This window comes from Hetaerina americana, unplaced genomic scaffold (genome assembly GCF_022747635.1).
Source record: "Hetaerina americana unplaced genomic scaffold, ioHetAmer1.1.p SCAF_3, whole genome shotgun sequence".
Classification (NCBI taxonomy): Eukaryota; Metazoa; Arthropoda; class Insecta; order Odonata; family Calopterygidae; genus Hetaerina; species Hetaerina americana.
The window spans coordinates 88,733,804-88,747,158 of NW_027286874.1; the positions used below are offsets into that span (position 1 = coordinate 88,733,804).

Consider the following 13,355-nt stretch of genomic DNA (forward strand, 5'->3'; position numbering starts at 1 on the left):
ACCTGTCGTTTCAATTTATTCAAGCATACAACGAACAAACATTGTGGAACCATCATATCATTTGGATGCTATCTTTAAGGATTTTTGGCGGAACAGCCCAAATTTCAAGAGCACCAATTAAATTCCAAACATAAATTACTTAGAAGACTAATCACTGATATCAATCCACCACCACATAGTTTTCCAGTGATCTCCCAGAAAAAAAGTTATTACCCATGTAAATAAACATTATTAAAAATAAAGATAACATTGCAGCATAACTATATAAGCTACATTTTTTTTAATCCTAAGAATGTTAGGGTTGATGTAACTTGGATTATATGAAAATGCTACCAGGCTATCACTGATGATAAATGGAGATATGAACTCAAATCAATTTTCAAGGCTAACTTATTTCTACTGCAACACGGCACTGATGCGATGCACACTAAACATTCATTTTCTGTGGAAATTGCAACATCCATCAGTGACATCACGAAAATAAATTAACACAAGAGGCAAAATTATTCTTCCGATAGAGGAAAATCTTCAACTGAGATATTAAAGATGCAATAATAGACGAAGGCTGAGCTTATGAATTATTGTAAATTGCTGATTTCTACTATAATCATGCTATTTATGTGCTTTCAATTAAGATTAATATTCTTAAGTGTGTAATATAAGTGAAATGAAAAAACACTAAAATATTTCACAACTAATAAAGCTACTTCCTGAGATGAAATTGAGGTTAATGGCAATTGGGGGCAAGATTATTTTAAAATTAATTCTTTTAGCGCAAATTCCATCAGTGTGATGATTTAATACAATTTCTTTTTCCCTTCATTTTGGTCCACATTTCAAAAATGAAACGCTTGTAAATGAATTACTCCATTAGCACAGGTACTCCTACAGTTGAAGAGTTTGTAACAGGTAATATGTTAACACAGGAATGGAAGAGATTTACCATGAAAAAATTAGGTTTTGATATGAATTTACTTTAGTCCTTATCCCTGGTTGAAATGTTAACAGCTACACCTGCAGGTCATCTTCTTTCCAGTGGGAATACAAAGATAACCATTGGTAGATACAGGCTGCAGTTCTGATTGTCAAGTGATATTTTTACATAAATCTTTACTAATTGGTGTACTAACATGCATGTGACTGCATATAAAGTGCATTTGTGGCATTTCTCACTGCACCAAGTGACAACTTACTCAGGCGAGGAACCACTGATATCACTCCATCACCACAGAGAGTTCACATAGTAAATACTGCAGTGAACATCATAAGTCTGTAATTATTCTTCGCATAGAACCTTTTCCAAAGAATGATGAAAGTTTACATAAAAGTTGCAAAGGATATTTTTTTAAACATCTAAGGGGTTGTAGTTATGCTATTGCATATAATTTTAATGAAATGAATTGCCTCATCGAGGAGAAAAGAAAGCATAAAATGATCTTCATGACATTAAAAAGCTATTTAAAATGCGTGATCACTGAAGTTCATATAAACAACTAAAACGCAGTTATCAAACTGGAGGTCGGATTGATATGTAATGGTAGAGGTCACCGAATACTAAGCCCAATGATGCGTGAAATTCACAAATGAGGGCAGGAGGGGCAGATCCTTTCCCTGTGCCACCTATGGTTTCGCAAGAAGATCTGGTGCCCAAAAAATCACACAGCTTGGGTAAAGCTGAGGGTGACCAGACGTATGCCTGGGAATCAAACCCGGGCCCTCCGGTCAGTAGTCCAATGCTCTTCCACTGGATTACCACATCCCTATGATAATTCATTCAAACATTAAAAGCCTACTTTTTTAATAATTTAATTTTTACCTATATAATTTGAGGTAATGGCATGCATTGTATTTGACAGCTGAGCTGATGGATGGCTGAAAATTGCTTTTCTTGGCCATGAAGATTAATGATGACAATTATATAAATATCCTCAACGAATTCTAATGCAATATGTACAAGTTAGCATACTCCATGACAATTACCAAAAGAAATATTAAACAATTGGCACCATAATTACAAAGAAAAAAGAGAGTTGATGCCAGTCACCATACTCACCCAACATTTGAATTATAATTACAAACTTACATCAATGTTATGACATTATATCAATATAAACATATATATCACCCATCTCCAAATAGAAATGTTATCATTAAATACAGGATGTCAAATATTGATTATAAATATACACTATGCATCATGGAACTATATTCTATTCATTTTCTATTTGATCATACATGCACAAATGGTGGAGATAGTTCGATAAGAAACAATTACATCTCTTTACATGGACATGCAGCTCCATAAAAATAGTTAAAAATAGAATATTCCAAAAGTTGCATAACTTATATTCCTACATGTGAACACTCACTCATATAATTATGACGTGGCAACAGTAGAGGTTAAAATAAATGCGCTGCAACAATTTCAGAGTGTAAAAATCATTCGCCTTGACTGGGATTCAAACCCAGATCCCTCAATATCCGGTCGAGTGCTTTAGCCACTTAAGCTATCGAGGCGTCCTATTAAACTCTGAAATTTTGGGGCTTTTAAAGGAACAAGAAGTTCCTTTTCTTCTTCTTCTTGTTCCTTTAAAAGCCCCAAAATTTCAGAGTTTAATATGACGCCTTGATAGCTTAAGTGGCTAAAGCACTCGACCGGATATTGAGGGATCTGGGTTTGAATCCCAGTCAAGGCGAATGATTTTTACACTCTGAAATTGTTGCATTGAAATGCACATTAGCGGATGACTTCGTTAAAAGTTACTGTTGCGGTATCTCCCGCAGTTTCTTTGGAAAATGCGCTGCGATTATGAAGACAAGGAGAAAGCAATCAAAGGTAAGACATCATTTGCAAAATTCAAATGTCTAAGTCTACATGGAAAATTTACGCCCATTCTAAATCACAGTTTTGCCAAAGTTGTGCACAGCAGGTCAAAAATAGTTTTACCAGAGCTTTCCAGAAACTGAATTTTCCATGAATTGATTATATACTAACGTATGGTTTCATCCAAATGTAAATTTGAAGTTTGCTGTGGTGCTATTTGTTATTATTTGGATGGAGAAAATACATCCAATCAATTCATCTTATATGGAACCTCATCTCCTAGTACAACAAGTAATTTGCATAATGAGCAAAATTTTGGCCTACAAAATGAACCTCTTAACAAGCGACAATCTGGATAACAAGTGATGAAGAGAGTGGAATTCCTGGATTTTTTGAATGCCGGCTGCTTCAGTTTGTGTTTAGCACTCATTCCACTAGGGGTTGCCAGTGATCACACATTCTTCAAAATTGGATTCAGAGATATTACTTGAGATTTTTTGAACACATGCTTATTATAATTTGTGCATTGTTTTAGAAATGTACCCGAAAAAAAAGTCGCAAGACAGTCATAAGGTAATAAAATTAACCGTACAAATGAAAAGTAAAATCATTGAAAAGTGAGAATTGGGTGTGAGCGTGGCAGATGTAGCATGCAAATACGTACAATTGGTGCACAACACTGATTTCAACTATCCTCAAAAACAAGGACAAGATTAAGGAGATAGATGATTCAAAAGGAATGACAAGAATAGAAACAGGTATTCTGAATGATGCTGTAAGGTTGCTCCTCATATGGATAAATGAAAAGCAATGGCAAGGCGACACTATTAACAAGAACATCATTTGTGAGAAGGCAAAATAGATATTTGCTTACAGAGTTAAGAAGGCACTAGGATCAAAAATGACAGAAAAAAAGTATCAAAGGGAAGCCGTGAGTAGCTTAAGAAGTTGAAGAGAACAACCAGCATCCCAAGTGTTCTGAGGCATGGTGAAGCAGCGAGCTCCAAGTCAAAGGCAGCAAAGAACTTGATTGGTAACTTCATAAATTAATACTAATTATTTGGATTCCTTTTTGCTATCCACAAATCGAATTCACATTCTGGATTATTCTATACTCAATAGAAGAAAATAAGACTATGATTCATTTACTGTTACATCATACTTTGAGAAGATCTGATAAAGCAAACGTCTCGAGACAGCTTTCCAGCAAAACAGAATTAAGAATTTATCATAAATAATTATTTCAATTCGTTTTGTTTTTGACAAATCGAATTCGCATTTCATGTTATTTCATTCCGAGATAGAAGAAAAGATAAAAGATTATTTACGATCCTGACCAATGTACATGATGTAAACATTTTTTTAAAATTTGAATAAACTTGTGCAAAATTTATTGGCTTTGCCATGGAACACATTAATGTATTTGCATTAATTTATGATGAAAAATTTTGTTTCACTTCATGAAAAAAATTCCAGAACGAATTAGCTCTTGCGAGGTTCCACTGTATTTCATTGCAGATGAGGTATCTGTAAGAGTCATTTGATTTCTTAGGATTCATAGCCTCCATAACTACCCGACTAACACCCCTTTACTCTTTCCTTCTAGTGACCTAAAAATTGATGCGCCATTTATCTGTAGGTTAAATAAAAAGTGCAGTTAACCCAAATATGTCCCCTTTTCCTAAAATTTTCCTGCAGTAAAATGTACCAAAAAATACATGTCAACAATACAATTCACATTAGTCTCAAGGTTTCGCTACACAATTTTTGGAATACCCTATATTCTAGATGCTCTTCAAATATGTTTAGAAACTAGTGCCAGAAGCAACAAACTGCTTTCAAGAATGTCATACAAACTGTTATAAAACATGAAAAACAGAACTCAAGTAAGGAGAACAGTATTACATGGAAGATATAAAATGTCTTTTAGTTACATTTTATACATGTACAGTAAACTCTCGATTATCCATGCTAATGGATGCATTTTTGCCACAGCAACAAGACTTTGTGTTTGGGTGTGCATTGTCTTGATGAAACATGACTTTCTCTTTGCTAAATCTGGCCCTTTTTTCATGTATCTATTGCTCTGCTTGGTCCAGGAGGTTAGCGCAGTATTATCCAGTAATTTTTTGACCAAAGGGAAGATAATCTATCAGCAAAATCCCCTTCACATCCTAGGAAACTGAAGCCATGAGCTTTACGGCCGACTATATGGCCTTTGCTTTATTTGGTGGTGGTGAATCAACATGTTTGCACTGCTTTGACTGCTGTTTTGTGTCTGGGATATAGTAGTGGACCTAAGTTTTATCTATGGTCACAAACCAGCGCAGAAAATCTTTTGGATTGCTCTTCAATCAGGCCTTTGTGATCCTGTGTCAAGAGTTGCAGCACCCATCTAACAGATAATCTTCTATATCCAATTCCACAGCTAAAATGTGATATGCCCAAACAGATGACATCCCTATAACTTCAGTGATTTCTAACTCTTTCAGTCGGAGATCCTCCATGACCATTTTATGCACTTTTGCAATAATTTCTTGGGTTAGTGAGACATTTTGGCTGACCACTACACGGTTCATCATCTAAGCTCTCCCAACAGTGGAATATGAAGGAGCAGAGTCCCCGACAGACTGTTCTGAATTCCATTTGCTTTCATACCTTTCTTTATAAAGTATTAAATCAGCTCAATTTTTCCATCTTCAGAAATCACTACATGGGAACAACAACAGAGAGACGTCCGCACCACAGATCTCTTCCCAGAGCACTAATGCATTACGTGTTTACTCATAAAGAATTACCTATTACAACTCAGGAAACATTGTGCTAGTGCTGAAATCTGGTGGTGATTCTGAAAGCCTTCCAAACTACCCGTGTACACATGTTTAATGACTTATTTGCACACCATTAAGTAGAATATGAAATTCTTATGGCCAATGAATCCAAGGTAAATGACAATGGCAAAGTATGGAGTGTACATATATGTTTAAATTTAAACATAATATTATTGACAACTATTGATTTTACGAAATTTAAAACTTTTAAGCAAAGCCAGATATTACAAACTTGTATTCTAGAAATAGTATATGAAAGTTTCAAAGCTTTTAATTATCTTGATGATTATTTATTAACATTTTGAGGAGCTGGGAAAAAAGTAGGATGGATAATCGAGTTTACTGTACTTAAAAACACATCAGAATGAAGTTGTGGTGAAAGTTGAAAATATGCTCAGGAAAAAGAAAAATTGTCATGAATGAAATGTAAATAGGTAGCTATAACTATACATATAAAATAACATTTTCTGCAATATTTTACTCTTTGACAATTTACTTTTCTTTTCCTCTCAAGACTCATCAGATGGGTCATATGCCCATGGCATTGACAAGCTACTTATGGCTTATCATTAGGTTTCTTGAGGGTTTAACTACTTGAGTTTACACAACACAAATGTCTACGGTAAGACCAAACCCCAAGACTTTTGGGTTCGCGTGCAGGTTAATTTATCAACTTCACAAATCCAGTCGACAAAATGAGGCTGTAGAGGGTAAAAAAGAACAGATTAACTGGTTTGCCTTGTAAAATATTTTCCCTCTACAGCGAATAAAATATTATTTAACGATTATGAGCAATTGGAAGAAATTAGAATATCTCTGGGCACTTAAGCTTAATTTTTCATAATGTTATGCATTTATCATATATAACTATGTATATATGACAAAACAAATGGAATGTTGCCAAACAAAATAAATTTCAAGATGAAGAAATTATAGGATACACTGGAATATATTTCCTCAGTGTTTTGCATGCCAAGTTGGAATAAATTATGTCACCGCAAAGCCATCATATTGGTTGTTTCATTCATACAAGAGGGATGTTCAGGTTTTAGCAAGTCTTCATTCAGTTTAAATTTTAATTTACCTTATTTGAATTAAATGGACAATACTCTTACAATATCCTGACCGCATTTATGAGTTATACAAATCTTAACAAATAATTTTTCTCTACCCTGAAAATTATTACCATAGAAATGTGCTTAGCTATGATAACTCTCCAGAATAATCCAAGCGTGAACACTAATGAATGAAGTGCACTTTACATGTACAATATCCTGAGCACAAAATGATGGTGTCTAATACATTACCTATAAATAACTATGTATATTTAGAGTCATGGAATTTTAACGACAAATATGCCTATGGTCTGTGTTTTGCAGCAATGTTTATCTTGAATTACTTCAAATTTATTTATGTTGAGGATCCAAAATGTATGGAATATCACAAGTGTTCTTCAAATAGATTTCCTTAAAGAATACTTTGAAAAAAATTAGAATCAAAATGGCCTTGAATTCATACGTATTAGAATGAATTCTGTAAATTAATATTTTCCCAAAAATAAACCATGTTCATCAAAAGAAGTCGGTGATGTGGAAAGGCATCATAATGCAGCATTTCCCTCACAGAGGGAAACCTCCAGAGCAATGTTCCCTTTACCAGACAACAAAGTTGGCCTCAATGTAATTTCACAATAGCACTAGGGACATGTGAAAATAGTAACTATTTGCCTACATCACATTTGCAGAATTGAAAACTCAAATATGCCCATGTTATTGGAAAAGCCACTTCTGCATTTTTAGTCAAGGTGGCTGTTGGCCCACTGATAAAAATGTGCATGCATATTATTAAAAAAAGAGTTAATAAGAAATATATTAGCAATAATTGAGAAACTTTATGCATTTTACACACATATAATCAAATCTTCATTTAAATTAGAATCCAGGGATGGAACTTTCAATAGTTTTGACTTTTGTAGTTGAATATTGTGCTTGCTCACATTCACGCACATTTCCTCAACATCATTTTTTTTTAAATTGGTTTTCAGATGTGAGGTAAACTACACAAAAAATAAGAGAAGTACTGAAAAAAGAACGCACTAACTACTAAATTGAAAACCCAAATCAATGGCTAACAGATGGGGACGGACACAATCATGAAGGACTGAAGACTTGCCTTTAAGATAGTAATCCATGCCTTGATTAAATGCAAACCCATAATTCCTTATTATACTACCAAGTAAAATAAGGAATTACAGGTAAAATGTAATTCATGCGTTAATGGAACAAGTATAGGAAGTCCTAAAAGGAAATCACAGGTTTATGACTTTTTCCAAGCAACCAGATGAATGACCATACCATGACACCATTTTGGTCATATTATGGCTAGCATTCAGGAAATTAAGAATCCGTAAACCTGACAAAAAGGAAAGTAACATGAAGCATCTACTTTAAGTGAAAAAAATCATTCCTACCATGAGATATTTATCTACCTTAGTAATCTAACTAAAAGAAGGACTTAATGATGACTGCTCAGAAGTAGTGAAGTGATAGGTAGGCAGTTGTTTTGTAGTATGATATTCTGGTTAGCTTGATTAACTGCACAAATGAGACATCAATATACACAGATTTGATGCATAATTCTTTACCTTCTAGCAGATTACATAACATATTGAAAACTACTAGCTTAAAAAAATCAGTAAACAGGTTATTCATATTAAATTTAAATAATTGATTCGAGTTCAACTGTGTACTATCTAATTGCCGGTGAAATAACATGAACCCTCTAAAATTTCAAGTTCCCAGGCACAATTTCAATGCTGTTCTTCAGAATCAAACACCATGAAACTTAACCCTTAAGGGATGCTATACTTTCAGACAATGACTCTTCCACCAACTTAATCCCAACATCTAACTTTCTGCCTCTTAGACACAGCACATCACTGGAGAGGGGCAAAGTTAGGTGAAGCCAGGCACCGAGTGCACTGACAGACAGTGGAAAAGTGTCATCCCTCATTTTATCTTCAAAGATCTTATTTCTTTCAAGAGCTGCAGTCAATGCTCTTTGAATACATTAATTTTTACTCCTGCTAAGGCACCCCCCTCCCTCTGGTTTTTATATTGGTGCTTTGGTTTCACCATTAAAGCATGTCGCTGCATTCATCTTAGGTGTTGGTAAAATTAAATCAGAATTTGTTTTATTCCTTTTAGCCACTCGACTACAATACGTTGAAAAATTACTAATTGTGAATGCAGCATTATAGGGTGATTTGAGAACCAACACTTCATGTCAATTTATTTTAATCCTAAATGTTGAAGTTTTTGAATTATACAAAAAAGTATTTTTCATTAAGTTCAAAGAAACCTGATGCCCAATCATTATATGGTGATAGAAATTCTGACCTAATATGGAAAATGACTGAAAGGCAATACAAAATTTTTGCTGAGTAATAACAAAAGAGAGAATGCTTGTATGATAAATACTTTTTATCTCATGAATAGAAAGCATGAAGATATTTAGGATAGTTATTGAGATGGGATACAAAATCATCTATTGTAGTTTTGCTCAAGCCTAACAAGTATAGTCCACATGTTGTAGCTATGAGAAGGTCCATCTAATATTGAAGAGGCTCATAACCTTGGGATTGTCTTAATTGATCCAGCAATATAACCACTGAGATTTCCATTCTGATTTACTAGAATTACCACTGCTCCCATTTCGTTTTCTGATTTGGACATTCTTGAGTACTACTGGACATATAAATAATAAATATCACATTTTACAATTAATGATACCATCTCAGAGGTAAAATACTTCAGGGAATTGAAAGAATTTGTAAATAATGCTAAGGTAAATTAAAAGTTTACCAAATAAATTAAGTTCGTAGATAATTTTCTATACGCCAAAAAACAAGTCAAAATACAGCAAAACTACAACCAATTCATGGTTCCTCAGTCAGATTCTGTCAAGGTATTGTTTTATCATTACCAGAGGTTAATAGTGATGCTGAAAGCCTTAAACAGAATACAGATTTAGGTTAAAAAAGGGAATGATGTAATATATCTTGTTTTTGTAAATTATGCGAAACAGCAACTAAATACTTATAATGCTTTTCATTTTCAGCATCAGTATTTCAATCTTGAGATTGGATTACGCAACCCAATCATTCTCCTCTAATCAGTGTTGTTTCTCTCACTCCCTTTTCTATCCTAGGGCACTTGCCCCTACCATGTTTTTCTCATTACAATTTGCTTCTGTTACAGCGTTATTACTGCAGCCCTTATTTCAAGAGGTGGACTCAATTTACCCATGTTTCCATAAAATGTGGCTTAACCTTTAAGTCACTGACTTCTTCTGATGAACACACTTTAAGACCACAATTAGCTATTAGCAAACAAGGCACAACTGTTCCATAACATGGATAGTAAGTACATCAGCTCCTTAACTGAAAAATCTTTCATAGACATTTACACGTACATAGACACTTTTTACATGAATGTATATACATACATACACCCACATAAACATGTTATTTTGGTGTTATGCAGTGCTGCGCATGACATATAACAAGTAGCCAATATATTTGATTACACTCGCCTAATGATGGATAATTAAATAAAGCAAGAAAATAAAACAGTATAGACCAATGGACATTCATACATATCCAGGGCACTGAAATGGTTAAATAATACAAGAGCATAAGAAAAAAAACATAACTGGATTGTAGGTATTCAACACATTTGGCGAAAGGAGGCCTTGGTATTGAGAACCATGGCAAAGGCAACATATGTAAATATGTGGGTACCTTTTTTTTACAATGGTAATTCTACAAGTTAAACATAACATTTGAGGAATATCAAGCAATACTCTTCGCTAAAATAATTAAAAAAATAATCCATGTAATCCAGAAATTTTAAACTAGCTAGCTGAAAGAGGAAGGCAAATATTATACTGCACTAATTTTACTTAATGAATATATATTGCTAGTAAGTTAATGAATTTCCCATCATACCTGATGAAACCTAGTCATAATGACATGTTTCTGGATCCTGCCATATGCATTATTTTTTTGCCTCAGTAGTCTCATACCTCCAACAATAATGACTATATAGTAACATAAAAATTATTTATCCCTGACCATGTCAACAAACTGGAGCAATGATTGAAAAATTTGCTTCTTGAAAAAGGAATCAAACCTTTTCCAGAAATAAATGAATGAAATAAATGCAATAATAAAGTTGTACCGATGCATATGCATACACACTAGAGTATTTGAATATAAACATACAGATATATAACAATATTAGGTGAAATTACCTCCCGCAGCTCTAAGTCCGAATATAGAAGTGGCCCGCTTTCTTGTTTGAATAAATTGATGAAAAACTCAGGATCGTCGAGATATTTGTCGACTTCTGGAGCAACTCTTTCAGGAGAAGTTGGGTTCTCAACTGCCGAAGATGTGGATGGTTGGTCAAACGGTGCTGAGGTTTGGTTGGGGATCTCAACTGCCCAAGATGTGGATGGTTGGTCAAATGATGCTGAGGTTTGGTTGGGGACCTCAACTGCCCAAGATGTGGATGGTTGGTCAAACGATGCTGAGGTTTGGTTGGGGATCTCAACTGCCCAAGATGTGGATGGTTGGTCAAACGATGCTGACACTTGCTTTGGGATATTAATTGCCCAAGATGTGGACGGTTGGTCAAACGATGCTGACGCTTGGTTTGGGATATCAATTGCCCAAGATGTGGATGGTTGGCTATTATCAAACGAAGATTCAGATGATGTTGATGGCGAGGGAATTAACTGCCGCCGTACTGTGGTAGCCGAACAGAATCGTTTTCTCCTCAAGAACACAGGATTATCCGAAGATGAGGGCTCACTTCCCGGGTCTTGAGTCGAGAGACTCCGTGTAGGAGGTGGAGTTAGAAGCCGCTGAGCAATTGACAACCTAGGAGTCTGTTGCTGAGGTGACTCTACGGGTCGGGGAGGTGTGTATGGACTCCGAGCGGGCATTGCTAGTGGGTGTTCATTAACTGAAACAAATCACAAACTCCTATTAAAGAAATCCTGATCAATAAATGGTAAATTTGTACATATGATCTTCAATTAAATTGCCACCTTATCTTGCTATCAATAAGTAATGTTTAATTTAATTAGCTATTTCTATGGCATTCTCTTTCAGCTATTATTATTTGCAAACTTAATTACCCTTGACTTTTTACATGTGGACAATAAACTCACTGATTTCTTCTAACACATTTAGAATATTGTGCTTTTAATTTCAACAAATTTACAGGTTATCCCAAAGAGTTATTAGAGTTTATCAGTCAGAAAAAGTTTGGTAAAAGCAACCTATCTCAATGTATTCCAAGAAAATGACCATCGTTCAATAATGTGAATTAACTTGTCACTCTTTATTATGAATTGGAAATATAACTTAGCTATCAAAACCTCAGATTTCACTACCATTTCATGCTAACCCCCCCAAATTTCATGAATACTGCAAGTAGTTAAGAAACGCCATAGTCAGAAGGTATTATTAACTGAAGAAATGATAAGGTAACTAGTAGAAACAAATATTAATTTGAAGTGGCACTTCTGAAACTGGTGAAAAAATGTCTAAATACTGTGTCGGAGTGTCCAGGGAAATTCAAGTGAAATGCACCTATACTGCAAGGGCATTCACCATGCAATAAATGGAGGTGGCTCAAATAAATAATGCCTAGCCAAACTTATCAAAAGGTTTTCCAAAATGAAAATAACTTCCGTGCATTTGAGAGTCAGACTCATAAAGAGTCACTGGTCATAAATCCAGTGCATATTTCCCATTAACCTGAGAAAATTTCTCTCTTTAACTGTTCTGCTCAAGAAATGTTTTGCTGCAAAACTACTTTTAAAATACTGTTGAAAAAACGAAAGGAAATACATTCATTGCATTTGTGTTGCCATAAATAGAAAAACGCCTTCATGGTATAATCTCAATTAAATATTCAAATATAACCCACTAATATGCCTGTATTTTTGTCCAACATCCTACATTGTCATGTCCAACTTATTTACCCCCCTTCAAGGAATTAACCAAATAATAACAGTCACGGAAAAAAATTCTTACATCTCAAGAAATTGGGCAAAATAAAGCCGTCATTTATCCTCAGCTTAGAATACGAATATTCCACAGGTTTGGTACAACAATTACTTGAACACAACAGGCAATTGAACCAAAACATATTTACTACTGATATTCCCGCCAAATGTAAAAACAACTTAAAATTTGAAAAAATGCCAAGGAAACCAGGGATTTTAAAATAAGGAATGCAAATCTACTAGCATTACTGGTACAAATATGAAGTAGTATACAGACTAGAGCCGAGTTTGGTGGCATTAAGACTACGCTTAAAAACACACGAATCTTTTCACAATGACAAAATCCCTTACATATCAATGTTACATGCTACCATACTTACGAGAGAGGGCAAAATGCAATAGGAATGACAGTACAACACCATTGAAAACATCAACAATCAAATAAACTACAACGGGAAAAACTCCAAACCTTTAATATTGCCACCGACCTCACAAATGTTCCCGTTTGAATATGCTCCCAAGAAAGAGCCGTTACTACACTAAAATATTCACAACATGCGATCAAAACTGAAAAAAAACATGTATTTACATTGTAAGCGTCCCAAGCACACGTATTGGTA

At 34.5% G+C, this 13,355-nt stretch overlaps 1 protein-coding gene across 1 annotated transcript in view; it reads right to left on the minus strand.

The window, feature by feature from the left end:
- Positions 1–13,355, minus strand: part of LOC139690863 (uncharacterized) — a 45,379-nt gene extending 32,024 nt beyond the window's left edge. The window contains exons 1-2 of the mRNA XM_071588474.1: positions 13,325–13,355; positions 10,969–11,684 (exon numbers count right to left, since the gene is read on the minus strand). Of these exons, the coding sequence (XP_071444575.1) occupies positions 10,969–11,664 (696 nt within the window). The 5' untranslated portion in view covers positions 11,665–11,684; positions 13,325–13,355. The remainder of the gene's footprint in view (positions 1–10,968; positions 11,685–13,324) is intronic.